The following is a 16,317-nucleotide window of genomic DNA, read 5'->3' as shown; positions in this document are numbered from 1 at the left end:
GAGAGAGGGTCAGAGTGTGGGTTATAGGGTGGGGATATGAGAGAGAGGGTCAGAGTGTGGGTTATAGGGTGGGGATATGAGAGAGGGTCAGAGTGTGGGTTATAGGGTGGGGATAGGGGAGAGAGGGTCAGAGTGTGGGTTATAGGGTGGGGATAGGGGAGAGAGGGTCAGAGTGTGGGTTATAGGGTGGGGATAGGAGAGAGAGAGGGTCAGAGTGTGGATTATAGGGTGGGGATCGGAGAGAGAGGGTCAGAGTGTGGGTTATAGGGTGGGGATATGAGAGAGAGGGTCAGAGTGTGGTTTATAGGGTGGGGATATGAGAGAGGGTCAGAGTGTGGGTTATAGGGTGGGGATATGAGAGAGGGTCAGAGTGTGGGTTATAGGGTGGGGATAGGAGAGAGAGGGTCAGAGTGTGGGTTATAGGGTGGGGATAGGGGAGAGAGGGTCAGAGTGTGGGTTATAGGGTGGGGATAGGGGAGAGAGGGTCAGAGTGTGGGTTATAGGGTGGGGATATGAGAGAGGGTCAGAGTGTGGGTTATAGGGTGGGGATATGAGAGAGAGGGTCAGAGTGTGGGTTATAGGGTGGGGATAGGGGAGAGAGGGTCAGAGTGTGGGTTATAGGGTGGGGATATGAGAGAGAGGGTCAGAGTGTGGGTTATAGGGTGGGGATATGAGAGAGGGTCAGAGTGTGGGTTATAGGGTGGGGATAGGAGAGAGAGGGTCAGAGTGTGGGTTATAGGGTGGGGATAGGGGAGAGAGGGTCAGAGTGTGGGTTATAGGGTGGGGATATGAGAGAGAGGGTCAGAGTGTGGGTTATAGGGTGGGGATAGGGGAGAGAGGGTCAGAGTGTGGGTTATAGGGTGGGGATAGGGGAGAGAGGGTCAGAGTGTGGGTTATAGGGTGGGGATATGAGAGAGAGGGTCAGAGTGTGGGTTATAGGGTGGGGATATGAGAGAGAGGGTCAGAGTGTGGGTTATAGGGTGGGGATAGGGGAGAGAGGGTCAGAGTGTGGGTTATAGGGTGGGGATAGGGGAGAGAGGGTCAGAGTGTGGGTTATAGGGTGGGGATAGGAGAGAGAGGGTCAGAGTGTGGGTTATAGGGTGGGGATATGAGAGAGAGGGTCAGAGTGTGGGTTATAGGGTGGGGGTATGAGAGAGAGGGTCAGAGTGTGGGTTATAGGGTGGGGATAGGGGAGAGAGGGTCAGAGTGTGGGTTATAGGGTGGGGATATGAGAGAGAGGGTCAGAGTGTGGGTTATAGGGTGGGGATATGAGAGAGAGGGTCAGAGTGTGGGTTATAGGGTGGGGATATGAGAGAGAGGGTCAGAGTGTGGGTTATAGGGTGGGGATAGGAGAGAGAGGGTCAGAGTGTGGGTTATAGGGTGGGGATCGGAGAGAGAGGGTCAGAGTGTGGGTTATAGGGTGGGGATAGGAGAGAGAGGGTCAGAGTGTGGGTTATAGGGTGGGGATATGAGAGAGAGGGTCAGAGTGTGGGTTATAGGGTGGGGATAGGAGAGAGAGGGTCAGAGTGTGGGTTATAGGGTGGGGATAGGAGAGAGGGTCAGAGTGTGGGTTATAGAGTGGGGGTATGAGAGAGAGGGTCAGAGTGTGGGTTATAGGGTGGGGGTATGAGAGAGAGGGTCAGAGTGTGGGTTATAGGGTGGGGATAGGAGAGAGAGGGTCAGAGTGTGGGTTATAGAGTGGGGATATGAGAGAGAGGGTCAGAGTGTGGGTTATAGGGTGGGGATAGGAGAGAGAGGGTCAGAGTGTGGGTTATAGGGTGGGGGTATGAGAGAGAGGGTCAGAGTGTGGGTTATAGGGTGGGGATATGAGAGAGAGGGTCAGAGTGTGGGTTATAGGGTGGGGATAGGAGAGAGAGGGTCAGAGTGTGGGTTATAGGGTGGGGATATGAGAGAGAGGGTCAGAGTGTGGGTTATAGGGTGGGGCTATGAGAGAGAGGGTCAGAGTGTGGGTTATAGGGTGGGGATAGGAGAGAGAGGGTCAGAGTGTGGGTTATAGAGTGGGGATAGGAGAGAGAGGGTCAGAGTGTGGGTTATAGGGTGGGGATAGGGGAGAGAGGGTCAGAGTGTGGGTTATAGGGTGGGGATAGGAGAGAGAGGGTCAGAGTGTGGGTTATAGGGTGGGGATAGGAGAGAGAGGGTCAGAGTGTGGGTTATAGGGTGGGGATATGAGAGAGAGAGGGTCAGAGTGTGGGTTATAGGGTGGGGATAGGAGAGAGAGGGTCAGAGTGTGGGTTATAGGGTGGGGGTATGAGAGAGAGGGTCAGAGTGTGGGTTATAGGGTGGGGATAGGAGAGAGAGGGTCAGAGTGTGGGTTATAGGGTGGGGATATGAGAGAGAGAGGGTCAGAGTGTGGGTTATAGGGTGGGGATAGGAGAGAGAGGGTCAGAGTGTGGATTATAGAGTGGGGATAGGAGAGAGAGGGTCAGAGTGTGGATTATAGGGTGGGGATAGGGGAGAGAGAGGGTCAGAGTGTGGGTTATAGGGTGGGGATAGGAGAGAGGGTCAGAGTGTGGGTTATAGGGTGGGGATAGGAGACAGAGGGTCAGAGTGTGGGTTATAGGGTGGGAATATGAGAGAGAGAGGGTCAGAGTGTGGGTTATCGGGCGGGGATATGAGAGAGGGTCACTAGTTTGTAGGGCGGAGATACATTAAGCAGGCTCTTGCTCAGCTGTGATGCCCTCCACAGTCAAACAGCCGGTCAAAACTCCCCACCCATGCTTAGATGAAGAACAACGACTTGTGTTTAATAAACGTGTGTGTTCAGTTTATAAACGTATCGTTACGAGATGGTGGGGACACTCTGCTCCTGCAGACCCAAAGCTAAATCTGAACACCGGGCAATTTGGTGGGTGGTCTGCGGGGAAACCACACACGGGCAGAGCGCGTGAGCACGCAGCCGGCCGGTCTAACCCGGGTCCTGCGCGTATTTCACCCGCGGGTCACGATCGCATTAACACCTGCTCCTCTCTCTCTCTCTCTCTCTCTCTCTCTCTCTCCGCAGCTCTGGCCACACTGAAGCCCCAGGCCGGCCTGGCCGTACCGCAGGCGGCACCCGTCACTCCCATCGCAGCACCGGTGAGTACCGAACCTCCGCGGGCCGAGGACCCGGCAAATCTAGAGGGAGGCGGGGGGGCGAGCTCTTTGAAGCAAACCCCACACAAGTGGACGATCTTCGCCGTGAGCCGAGACATCGAGTGCCGGCGGCACAGTCGACCGGGTGTGGCTTCACAGCCGGGTCCGATCCGGGCCTGGCCTGACTTCACCCCCTCACACCCCTGACAAACTCCAGCTGGAGTCACTGGATCGGGGCCAGGAGCAGAATCCCTGAGCAATTTAATCCCCCCTAACCTGGATCAGTTCATAGCATCGTAGCACGTTACAGCACAGGAGGAGGCCATTTGGCCCATCGGGCCTGTGCCGGCTCTGTGAAAGAGCTCTCCAATCACTCACTGCTCTTTTCCCCCCGTCGCCCTGTAAATTTTCCCCCTTCGAGTATCTCTCCGATTCTCCCCTTTTGAAAGTTATTATTGAATCTGCTCCCACCGCCCTTTCAGGCAGCGAATTCCAGATCATCGCGACTCGCTGCGTAAAAAAACATTCTCCTCATCTCCCCCTCTGGCTCTTTTGTCCTGTGGTTATCGACCCGTCCTAAAATGTGCGGTTTCCAGGATTGGCCGCAGTGCTCCAGCTGGAGCCTCCCCAATGATTTAGCAACGATCTCCTTGTTTTTGTCCTCTGTGCCTCTTGTTAATAAGACCCATTATGCTCTCTTTTAACATCCTTCTCGATTTGTCTTGCCACCTTCAAAGATTTGTGTACATAAACCCCCAGGTCTCTCTCTTCCTGCACCCCCTTTAAAATTGTACCATTTGTTTATATTGCCTCTCCTCGTTCTTCCCACCAGAGGGCCCAACCGTTAACTCCCATTTATACTCCGCTTTTACCGTAGTAAAACGTCCCAAGGCGCTTCACAGGAGCGTAAATCCGACAGAAATTTGACACCGGGCCACGTAAGGAGATATTAGGACAGGTGACCACAAGCTTGGTCAAAGAGGGAGGTTTTAAGGAGCGTCTTGAAGGAGGAGAGAGAGAGAGAGGCGGAGAGATTTGGGGAGGGAATGCCAGAGCTCAGGGCCCCCAGGCAGCTGAAGGCACGGCCGCCAATGGCGGAGCGATGGGAATCGGGCAGGGGGGGGGGGGATGCGCAAGAGGCCAGAATTGGAGGAGGGCAGAGATCTCGGAGGGTTGGAGGAGGTTACAGAGATTGGGAGGGGAGGAGAGGAGGGCCATGGAGGGATTTGAACACGAGGATGAGGATTTTAAAATCGAGGCGTTCCCGGACCGGGAGCCAATGTAGGTCCAGCGAGCGCAGTGGGGCAATGGGTGAACGGGACTGGGTGTGAGTTAGGATACGGGGGGGGCAGAGCTTTGGATGGTTCTGGAGGGTGGGTCACAAAGGTTTAGCAGTAACTGCCTTGCTATTCTCTCCGGTGCATCTCCCTCCGATTCCTGTCCTGTCCTGACCCCGCCCTAATGTCTTAACGTCTATCCTCGTTTACCCGCAGGGCGCTGGCGAACCAATGGAAGTGGGTGAACAGGTGGGCATGACCCCAGAGATCATTCAGAAGGTGAGTACACGCAGTCGGGGGCTCGTCGGGGTGGGTGGGTGAGAGAGAGCTGAGGACCACTGCCAAATGAGAGGGTGGGGTCACCCCTCCGACCTTTCACCCTCTGGGACCTGGGGTCAAATCCAGCCCCAGACAGAGGGGGTGAAGGGCTCCTCTCTCAGGGGGATTGTGTGGCTCTGTATCTAACCCTGTACCTGACCCTGGGAGTGTTTGATGGGACAGTGTAGAGGGAGCTTTACTCTGTATCTAACCCTGTACCTGACCCTGGGAGTGTTTGATGGGACAGTGTAGAGGGAGCTTTACTCTGTATCTAACCCTGTACCTGACCCTGGGAGTGTTTGACGGGACAGTGTAGAGGGAGCTTTACTCTGTATCTAACCCTGTACCTGACCCTGGGAGTGTTTGATGGGACAGTGTAGAGGGAGCTTTACTCTGTATCTAACCCTGTACCTGACCCTGGGAGTGTTTGATGGGACAGTGTAGAGGGAGATTTACTCTGTATCTAACCCTGTACCTGACCCTGGGAGTGTTTGATGGGACAGTGTAGAGGGAGCTTTACTCTGTATCTAACCCTGTACCTGACCCTGGGAGTGTTTGATGGGACAGTGCAGAGGGAGCTTTACTCTGTATCTAACCCTGTACCTGACCCTGGGAGTGTTTGATGGGACAGTGTAGAGGGAGCTTTACTCTGTATCTAACCCTGTACCTGACCCTGGGAGTGTTTGACGGGACAGTGTAGAGGGAGCTTTACTCTGTATCTAACCCTGTACCTGACCCTGGGAGTGTTTGATGGGACAGTGTAGAGGGAGCTTTACTCTGTATCTAACCCTGTACCTGACCCTGAGAGTGTTTGATGGGACAGTGCAGAGGGAGCTTTACTCTGTATCTAACCCTGTACCTGACCCTGGGAGTGTTTGATGGGACAGTGCAGAGGGAGCTTTACTCTGTATCTGACCCTGTACCTGACCCTGGGAGTGTTTGATGGGACAGTGTAGAGGGAGCTTTACTCTGTATCTAACCCTGTACCTGACCCTGGGAGTGTTTGATGGGACAGTGTAGAGGGAGCTTTACTCTGTATCTAACCCTGTACCTGACCCTGGGAGTGTTTGACGGGACAGTGTAGAGGGAGCTTTACTCTGTATCTAACCCTGTACCTGACCCTGGGAGTGTTTGACGGGACAGTGTAGAGGGAGCTTTACTCTGTATCTAACCCTGTACCTGACCCTGGGAGTGTTTGACGGGACAGTGTAGAGGGAGCTTTACTCTGTATCTAACCCTGTACCTGACCCTGGGAGTGTTTGATGGGACAGTGTAGAGGGAGCTTTACTCTGTATCTAACCCTGTACCTGACCCTGGGAGTGTTTGATGGGACAGTGCAGAGGGAGCTTTACTCTGTATCTAAACCTGTACCTGTCCTGGGAGTGTTTGACGGGACAGTGTAGAGGGAGCTTTACTCTGTATCTAACCCTGTACCTGACCCTGGGAGTGTTTGATGGGACAGTGTAGAGGGAGCTTTACTCTGTATCTAACCCTGTACCTGACCCTGGGAGTGTTTGACGGGACAGTGTAGAGGGAGCTTTACTCTGTATCTAACCCTGTACCTGACCCTGGGAGTGTTTGATGGGACAGTGTGGAGGGAGCTTTACTCTGTATCTAACCCTGTACCTGACCCTGAGAGTGTTTGATGGGACAGTGCAGAGGGAGCTTTACTCTGTATCTAACCCTGTACCTGACCCTGGGAGTGTTTGATGGGACAGTGTAGAGGGAGCTTTACTCTGTATCTAACCCTGTACCTGACCCTGGGAGTGTTTGATGGGACAGTGTAGAGGGAGCTTTACTCTGTATCTAACCCTGTACCTGACCCTGGGAGTGTTTGATGGGACAGTGTAGAGGGAGCTTTACTCTGTATCTAACCCTGTACCTGACCCTGGGAGTGTTTGACGGGACAGTGTAGAGGGAGCTTTACTCTGTATCTAACCCTGTACCTGACCCTGGGAGTGTTTGACGGGACAGTGTAGAGGGAGCTTTACTCTGTATCTAACCCTGTACCTGACCCTGGGAGTGTTTGATGGGACAGTGTAGAGGGAGCTTTACTCTGTATCTAACCCTGTACCTGACCCTGGGAGTGTTTGATGGGACAGTGCAGAGGGAGCTTTACTCTGTATCTAACCCTGTACCTGTCCTGGGAGTGTTTGACGGGACAGTGTAGAGGGAGCTTTACTCTGTATCTAACCCTGTACCTGACCCTGGGAGTGTTTGATGGGACAGTGTAGAGGGAGCTTTACTCTGTATCTAACACTGTACCTGACCCTGGGAGTGTTTGATGGGACAGTGTCGAGGGAGCTTTACTCTGTATCTAACCCTGTACCTGACCCTGGGAGTGTTTGATGGGACAGTGCAGAGGGAGCTTTACTCTGTATCTAACCCTGTACCTGACCCTGGGAGTGTTTGATGGGACAGTGCAGAGGGAGCTTTACTCTGTATCTAACCCTGTACCTGACCCTGGGAGTGTTTGATGGGACAGTGTAGAGGGAGCTTTACTCTGTATCTAACCCTGTACCTGACCCTGGGAGTGTTTGATGGGACAGTGTAGAGGGAGCTTTACTCTGTATCTAACCCTGTACCTGACCCTGGGAGTGTTTGATGGGACAGTGTAGAGGGAGCTTTACTCTGTATCTAACCCTGTACCTGACCCTGGGAGTGTTTGATGGGACAGTGTAGAGGGAGCTTTACTCTGTATCTAACCCTGTCCCTGACCCTGGGAGTGTTTGATGGGACAGTGTAGGGGGAGCTTTGCTCTGTATCTAACCCTGTACCTGACCCTGGGAGTGTTTGATGGGACAGTGTGGAGGGAGCTTTACTCTGTATCTAACCCTGTACCTGACCCTGGGAGTGTTTGATGGGACAGTGTAGAGGGAGCTTTACTCTGTATCTAACCCTGTACCTGACCCTGGGAGTGTTTGATGGGACAGTGTAGAGGGAGCTTTACTCTGTTTCTAACCCTGTACCTGCCCTGGGAGTGTTTGACGGGACAGTGTAGAGGGAGCTTTACTCTGTATCTAACCCTGTACCTGACCCTGGGAGTGTTTGATGGGACAGTGTAGAGGGAGCTTTACTCTGTATCTCACCCTGTACCTGACCCTGGGAGTGTTTGATGGGACAGTGTAGAGGGAGCTTTACTCTGTATCTAACCCTGTACCTGACCCTTGGAGTGTTTGATGGGACAGTGTCGAGGGAGCTTTACTCTGTATCTAACCCTGTACCTGACCCTGGGAGTGTTTGATGGGACAGTGTAGAGGGAGCTTTACTCTGTATCTAACCCTGTACCTGACCCTGGGAGTGTTTGACGGGACAGTGTAGAGGGAGCTTTACTCTGTATCTAACCCTGTACCTGCCCTGGGAGTGTTTGACGGGACAGTGTAGAGGGAGCTTTACTCTGTATCTAACCCTGTACCTGACCCTGGGAGTGTTTGATGGGACAGTGTAGAGGGAGCTTTACTCTGTATCTAACCCTGTACCTGACCCTGGGAGTGTTTGATGGGACAGTGTAGAGGGAGCTTTACTCTGTATCTAACCCTGTACCTGACCCTGGGAGTGTTTGATGGGACAGTGTAGAGGGAGCTTTACTCTGTATCTAACCCTGTCCCTGACCCTGGGAGTGTTTGACGGGACAGTGTAGAGGGAGCTTTACTCTGTATCTAACCCTGTACCTGACCCTGGGAGTGTTTGACGGGACAGTGTGGAGGGAGCTTTACTCTGTATCTAACCCTGTACCTGACCCTGGGAGTGTTTGACGGGACAGTGTAGAGGGAGCTTTACTCTGTATCTAACCCTGTACCTGACCCTGGGAGTGTTTGATGGGACAGTGTAGAGGGAGCTTTACTCTGTATCGAACCCTGTACCTGACCCTGGGAGTGTTTGACGGGACAGTGTGGAGGGAGCTTTACTCTGCATCTAACCCTGTACCTGACCCTGGGAGTGTTTGACGGGACAGTGTAGAGGGAGCTTTACTCTGTATCTAACCCTGTACCTGACCCTGGGAGTGTTTGATGGGACAGTGTAGAGGGAGCTTTACTCTGTATCTAACCCTGTACCTGACCCTGGGAGTGTTTGATGGGACAGTGTAGAGGGAGCTTTACTCTGTATCTAACCCTGTACCTGACCCTGGGAGTGTTTGATGGACAGTGTAGAGGGAGCTTTACTCTGTATCTAACCCTGTACCTGACCCTGGGAGTGTTTGATGGGACAGTGTAGAGGGAGCTTTACTCTGTATCTAACCCTGTACCTGACCCTGGGAGTGTTTGACGGGACAGTGTAGGGGGAGCTTTACTCTGTATCTCACCTTATACCTGACCCTGGGAGTGTTTGATGGGACAGTGTGGAGGGAGCTTTACACTGTATCTAACCCTGTACCTGACCCTGGGAGTGTTTGATGGGACAGTGTCGAGGGAGCTTTACTCTGTATCTAACCCTGTCCCTGACCCTGGGAGTGTTTGATGCTGACCCTGTGTTCCATCCTGCAGCATTAACATCCCTCATCTTCGAGGGTGAATATTTGTACCTGTTGTGTTCCATCTCCCCACTGTCAGCAAACCCCATGTTGTGCTAAACTGTCATGTCTAATGGTCACCTGTTCTTGCTGTCTCTCTCTCTCTGCAGCTTCAAGACAAGGCAACTGTACTGACAACAGAGCGGAAGAAGGTACATGATGAATGTGGCCATTTACCTGCAGCGCCTGTGTGGCACTGAGTGTGTTCGATATGGAGTTTGCACTCTCTCCCTGTCAGGGAACGAGTCCCACTCACCTAAACCCACACAGGGAGAGTCTCCCTTTACCCCGATATGGAGTGTGCACTCTCTCCCTGTGGGGGGAACGAGTCCCACTCACCTAAACCCACACAGGGAGTGTCTTCCTTTGCCCCGATATGGAGTGTAGACTCTCTCCCTGTCGGGGAACGAGTCCCACTCACCTAAACCCTCACAGGGAGTGTCTCCCTTTGCCCCGATATGGAGTGTAGACTCTCTCCCTGCAGGGGAACGAATCCCACTCACCTAAACCCTCACAGGGAGTGTCTTCCTTTGCCCCGATATGGAGTGTAGACTCTCTCCCTGTAGGGGAACGAGTCCCACTCACCTAAACCCTCACAGGGAGTGTCTCCCTTTGCCCCGATATGGAGTGTAGACTCTCTCCCTGTCGGGGAACGAGTCCCACTAACCTAAACCCTCACAGGGAGTGTCTCCCTTTGCCCCGATATGGAGTGTAGACTCTCTCCCTGTAGGGGAACGAGTCCCACTAACCTAAACCCTCACAGGGAGTGTCTCCCTTTGCCCCGATATGGAGTGTAGACTCTCTCCCTGTAGGGGAACGAGTCCCACTAACCTAAACCCACACAGGGAGTGTCTCCCTTTGCCCCGATATGGAGTGTAGACTCTCTCCCTGTGGGGGGAACGAGTCCCACTCACCTAAACCCTCACAGGGAGTGTCTCCCTTTACCCCGATATGGAGTGTGCACTCTCTCCCTGTGGGGGGAACGAGTCCCACTCACCTAAACCCTCACAGGGAGTGTCTCCCTTTACCCCGATATGGAGTGTGCACTCTCTCCCTGTGGGGGGAACGAGTCCCACTCACCTAAACCCACACAGGGAGTGTCTCCTTTTGCCCCGATATGGAGTGTGCACTCTCTCCCTGTAGGGGAACGAATCCCACTCACCTAAACCCTCACAGGGAGAGTCTCCCTTTGCCCCGATATGGAGTGTACACTCTCTCCCTGTCGGGGAACGAGTCCCACTCACCTAAACCCACACAGGGAGAGTCTCCCTTTACCCCGATATGGAGTGTGCACTCTCTCCCTGTGGGGGGAACGAGTCCCACTCACCGAAACCCTCACAGGGAGTGTCTCCCTTTGCCCCGATATGGAGTGTGCACTCTCTCCCTGTAGGGGGAACGAGTCCCACTAACCTAAACCCTCACAGGGAGAGTCTCCCTTTACCCCGATATGGAGTGTACACTCTCTCCCTGTGGGGGGAACGAGTCCCACTAACCTAAACCCTCACAGGGAGAGTCTCCCTTTACCCCGATATGGAGTGTACACTCTCTCCCTGTGGGGGGAACGAGTCCCACTAACCTAAACCCTCACAGGGAGAGTCTCCCTTTACCCCGATATGGAGTGTACACTCTCTCCCTCTCAATGGGGGTCTAGGCGGGGCAGACCGTTTTATAATTGGGGTTCGGGGTGGGGCTGACCATATTATAAATGGCGGGGGGGGTCGGAGATGGACAGACCAGTCTATAAATGGGGGCCTTGAGGGCTAGACCATTTTATAATTGGTGTCGGGGAGGGATAGACCATTTTATAAACGGTGGGGGGGGTCTCAGGGGGTCGGGAAGGGGCCTGAGGATTACCGGGGAATTGCCTCCTGCTACAGTGCAGCGCGGGAAGGGGTGGCCATTGTATCTGCTGGTTCTCCCCTTGACGATGCCATTGCCCTGGCTTGTGTTACAGCGAGGCAAGACTGTCCCCGAGGAGCTGGTGAGGGGTGAGGACCTGAGCAAGTACAGACAGGTGGCGTCTCACGTGGTAAGTAGCCTCTCGGAGTTAACTCAGTACTGGCGGGGGGGGGGGGCAAATACAGCTCCCTGGTGTGGGACTGAGCCCCTCACACTCAGCAGGAAAGGTCCAGGCTGCATTCCCGGCCTGGGGGTGTGTGTGTACACAAATCTCTGAAGGTGGCAGGACAAGTTGAGAAGGTTGTTAAAAAAGCATATGGGATCCTGGGCTTTATTAATAGAGGCACAGAGTACAAAAGCAAGGGAGTTGTGCTAAACCTTTATAAAACACTGGGGTAGACCTCAGCTGGAGTATTGTGTCCAATTCTGGGCCCCGCACTCTTTAGGAAGGATGTCCAGGGTCTTGGAGAGGGTGCGGAGGAGATTTCCCAGAATGGGACCAGGGATGAGGGACCTCAGTTACGTGGAGAGACTGGAGAAACTGGGAATTGTTCTCCTCAGAGCAGAGAAGGTTAAGGGGAGATTTAATCGAAGGGTTCAAAATCAGGAGGGGTTTTGAGAGAGTCAATAAGGAGAGAGTGTTTCCCAGTGGGCAGGAGGGTCGGGAACCAGAGGACGCAGATTGAAGATAATCGGGGAAAGAGGGGGAGATGAGGAGAATGTTTTTTTACGCAGCGAGTTGTGATGATCTGGAATTCACTGCCTGAAAGGACGGTGGGAACAGATTCAATAATAACTTTCAAAAGGGGGGAATCGGAGAGATACTCGAAGGGGGAAAATTTACAGGGCGACGGGGGGAACGATTGGGACTGATTGGAGAGATCTTCCACAGGGCCAGCACAGGCACGATGGGCCGAGCGGCCTCCTCCTGTGCTATAACGTACGACGATGCTATGAACTGATCCTGGTTAGGGGGGATTAAATTGCTCAGGGATTCTGCTCCTGGCCCAGATCCAGTGACTCCAGCTGGAGTTTGTCAGGGGTGTGAGGGGGTGAAATCAGGCCAGGCCCGGATCGGACCCGGCTGTGAAGCCACACTCGGTTGACTGTGTCGCCGGCACTCGCTGTTTCGGCTCACGGCGAAGATCGGCCACTTGCGTGGGGTGCTGGAGGGCAATCGAGATCTTAATATCATCCAGAGCAGAAGGAAGACAGACTGGGAGGAGGAGGAGGGATGAGTGCGTGGGGGTGAGGAAGAGGGAGGCAGGGGGCGATTGTGGGGGAAGGGAGGAGGGGAGAGTGTTGGGTTGAGAGAGAGAAGAGGGGCGTCAGACAGTGGGCAAGACTGAGGAGGTGAGAGGACAGAGTGTCCATTATGGTGAATTGAGGGATAAGGAGAGAGGTGTGTGAGAATCGGGCTGGAGTTAGTGACTGTTTCTGAGAGAGAGATATCCAGGGTGAGGTGTGTGAGAATCAGGCTGGAGTTAGTGACTGTTTCTGAGAGAGAGATATCCAGGGTGAGGTGTGTGAGAATCGGGCTGGAGTTAGTGACTGTTTCTGAGAGAGAGATATCCAGGGTGAGGTGTGTGAGAATCGGGCTGGAGTTAGTGACTGTTTCTGAGAGAGAGATATCCAGGGTGAGGTGTGTGAGAATCAGGCTGGAGTTAGTGACTGTTTCTGAGAGAGAGATATCCAGGGTGAGGTGTGTGAGAATCAGGCTGGAGTTAGTGACTGTTTCTGAGAGAGAGATATCCAGGGTGAGGTGTGTGAGAATCAGGCTGGAGTTAGTGACTGTTTCTGAGAGAGAGATATCCAGGGTGAGGTGTGTGAGAATCAGGCTGGAGTCAGTGACTGTTTCTGAGAGGGAGATATCCAGGGTGAGGTGTGTGAGAATCAGGCTGGAGTTAGTGACTGTTTCTGAGAGAGAGATATCCAGGGTGAGGTGTGTGAGAATCAGGCTGGAGTTAGTGACTGTTTCTGAGAGAGAGATATCCAGGGTGAGGTGTGTGAGAATCAGGCTGGAGTTAGTGACTGTTTCTGAGAGAGAGATATCCAGGGTGAGGTGTGTGAGAATCAGGCTGGAGTGAGTGACTGTTTCTGAGAGAGAGATATCCAGGGTGAGGTGTGTGAGAATCGGGCTGGAGTTAGTGACTGTTTCTGAGAGAGAGATATCCAGGGTGGGGTGTGTGAGAATCAGGCTGGAGTTAGTGACTGTTTCTGAGAGAGAGATATCCAGGGTGAGGTGTGTGAGAATCGGGCTGGAGTTAGTGACTGTTTCTGAGAGAGAGATATCCAGGGTGAGGTGTGTGAGAATCGGGCTGGAGTTAGTGACTGTTTCTGAGAGAGAGATATCCAGGGTGAGGTGTGTGAGAATCGGGCTGGAGTTAGTGACTGTTTCTGAGAGAGAGATATCCAGGGTGAGGTGTGTGAGAATCGGGCTGGAGTTAGTGACTGTTTCTGAGAGAGAGATATCCAGGGTGAGGTGTGTGAGAATCAGGCTGGAGTTAGTGACTGTTTCTGAGAGAGAGATATCCAGGGTGAGGTGTGTGAGAATCGGGCTGGAGTTAGTGACTGTTTCTGAGAGAGAGATATCCAGGGTGAGGTGTGTGAGAATCAGGCTGGAGTTAGTGACTGTTTCTGAGAGAGAGATATCCAGGGTGAGGTGTGTGAGAATCAGGCTGGAGTTAGTGACTGTTTCTGAGAGAGAGATATCCAGGGTGAGGTGTGTGAGAATCGGGCTGGAGTTAGTGACTGTTTCTGAGAGAGAGATATCCAGGGTGAGGTGTGTGAGAATCGGGCTGGAGTTAGTGACTGTTTCTGAGAGAGAGATATCCAGGGTGAGGTGTGTGAGAATCGGGCTGGAGTTAGTGACTGTTTCTGAGAGAGAGATATCCAGGGTGAGGTGTGTGAGAATCAGGCTGGAGTTAGTGACTGTTTCTGAGAGAGAGATATCCAGGGTGAGGTGTGTGAGAATCGGGCTGGAGTTAGTGACTGTTTCTGAGAGAGAGATATCCAGGGTGAGGTGTGTGAGAATCAGGCTGGAGTTAGTGACTGTTTCTGAGAGAGAGATATCCAGGGTGAGGTGTGTGAGAATCAGGCTGGAGTTAGTGACTGTTTCTGAGAGAGAGATATCCAGGGTGAGGTGTGTGAGAATCGGGCTGGAGTTAGTGACTGTTTCTGAGAGAGAGATATCCAGGGTGAGGTGTGTGAGAATCGGGCTGGAGTTAGTGACTGTTTCTGAGAGAGAGATATCCAGTGTGAGGTGTGTGAGAATCAGGCTGGAGTTAGTGACTGTTTCTGAGAGAGAGATATCCAGGGTGAGGTGTGTGAGAATCAGGCTGGAGTTAGTGACTGTTTCTGAGAGAGAGATATCCAGGGTGAGGTGTGTGTGAATCAGGCTGGAGTTAGTGACTGTTTCTGAGAGAGAGATATCCAGGGTGAGGTGTGTGAGAATCGGGCTGGAGTTAGTGACTGTTTCTGAGAGAGAGATATCCAGGGTGAGGTGTGTGTGAATCAGGCTGGAGTTAGTGACTGTTTCTGAGAGAGAGATATCCAGGGTGAGGTGTGTGAGAATCAGGCTGGAGTTAGTGACTGTTTCTGAGAGAGAGATATCCAGGGTGAGGTGTGTGTGAATCAGGCTGGAGTTAGTGACTGTTTCTGAGAGAGAGATATCCAGGGTGAGGTGTGTGAGAATCAGGCTGGAGTTAGTGACTGTTTCTGAGAGAGAGATATCCAGGGTGAGGTGTGTGAGAATCAGGCTGGAGTTAGTGACTGTTTCTGAGAGAGAGATATCCAGGGTGAGGTGTGTGAGAATCAGGCTGGAGTTAGTGACTGTTTCTGAGAGAGAGATATCCAGGGTGAGGTGTGTGAGAATCGGGCTGGAGTTAGTGACTGTTTCTGAGAGAGAGATATCCAGGGTGAGGTGTGTGAGAATCAGGCTGGAGTTAGTGACTGTTTCTGAGAGAGAGATATCCAGGGTGAGGTGTGTGAGAATCAGGCTGGAGTTAGTGACTGTTTCTGAGAGAGAGATATCCAGGGTGAGGTGTGTGAGAATCAGGCTGGAGTTAGTGACTGTTTCTGAGAGAGAGATATCCAGGGTGAGGTGTGTGAGAATCGGGCTGGAGTTAGTGACTGTTTCTGAGAGAGAGATATCCAGGGTGAGGTGTGTGAGAATCGGGCTGGAGTTAGTGACTGTTTCTGAGAGAGAGATATCCAGTGTGAGGTGTGTGAGAATCAGGCTGGAGTTAGTGACTGTTTCTGAGAGAGAGATATCCAGGGTGAGGTGTGTGAGAATCAGGCTGGAGTTAGTGACTGTTTCTGAGAGAGAGATATCCAGGGTGAGGTGTGTGTGAATCAGGCTGGAGTTAGTGACTGTTTCTGAGAGAGAGATATCCAGGGTGAGGTGTGTGAGAATCGGGCTGGAGTTAGTGACTGTTTCTGAGAGAGAGATATCCAGGGTGAGGTGTGTGTGAATCAGGCTGGAGTTAGTGACTGTTTCTGAGAGAGAGATATCCAGGGTGAGGTGTGTGAGAATCAGGCTGGAGTTAGTGACTGTTTCTGAGAGAGAGATATCCAGGGTGAGGTGTGTGAGAATCGGGCTGGAGTTAGTGACTGTTTCTGAGAGAGAGATATCCAGGGTGAGGTGTGTGAGAATCAGGCTGGAGTTAGTGACTGTTTCTGAGAGAGAGATATCCAGGGTGAGGTGTGTGTGAATCAGGCTGGAGTTAGTGACTGTTTCTGAGAGAGAGATATCCAGGGTGAGGTGTGTGTGAATCAGGCTGGAGTTAGTGACTGTTTCTGAGAGAGAGATATCCAGGGTGAGGTGTGTGTGAATCGGGCTGGAGTTAGTGACTGTTTCTGAGAGAGAGATATCCAGGGTGAGGTGTGTGAGAATCAGGCTGGAGTTAGTGACTGTTTCTGAGAGAGAGATATCCAGGGTGAGGTGTGTGAGAATCAGGCTGGAGTGAGTGACTGTTTCTGAGAGAGAGATATCCAGGGTGAGGTGTGTGAGAATCAGGCTGGAGTTAGTGACTGTTTCTGAGAGAGAGATATCCAGGGTGAGGTGTGTGTGAATCAGGCTGGAGTTAGTGACTGTTTCTGAGAGAGAGATATCCAGGGTGAGGTGTGTGAGAATCGGGCTGGAGTTAGTGACTGTTTCTGAGAGAGAGATATCCAGGGTGAGGTGTGTGAGAATCGGGCTGGAGTTAGTGACTGTTTCTG

The 16,317-nt window shown here is 52.6% G+C and overlaps 1 protein-coding gene across 1 annotated transcript in view; it reads left to right on the top strand.

Annotated features, from left to right (window-relative positions):
- prpf19 (pre-mRNA processing factor 19) overlaps positions 1-12,117 on the top strand; it is a 30,853-nt gene extending 18,736 nt beyond the window's left edge. The window contains exons 5-9 of the mRNA XM_067979821.1: positions 3,023-3,096; positions 4,587-4,649; positions 9,309-9,350; positions 11,153-11,227; positions 12,109-12,117. Of these exons, the coding sequence (XP_067835922.1) occupies positions 3,023-3,096; positions 4,587-4,649; positions 9,309-9,350; positions 11,153-11,227; positions 12,109-12,117 (263 nt within the window). The remainder of the gene's footprint in view (positions 1-3,022; positions 3,097-4,586; positions 4,650-9,308; positions 9,351-11,152; positions 11,228-12,108) is intronic.
- The last annotated feature ends 4,200 nt before the right edge of the window (positions 12,118-16,317 follow it).

The sequence above is a fragment of the Heptranchias perlo genome, unplaced genomic scaffold, assembly GCF_035084215.1.
Source record: "Heptranchias perlo isolate sHepPer1 unplaced genomic scaffold, sHepPer1.hap1 HAP1_SCAFFOLD_517, whole genome shotgun sequence".
Lineage (NCBI taxonomy): Eukaryota > Metazoa > Chordata > Chondrichthyes > Hexanchiformes > Hexanchidae > Heptranchias > Heptranchias perlo.
This window is presented reverse-complemented; position numbering and strand designations above follow the sequence as displayed.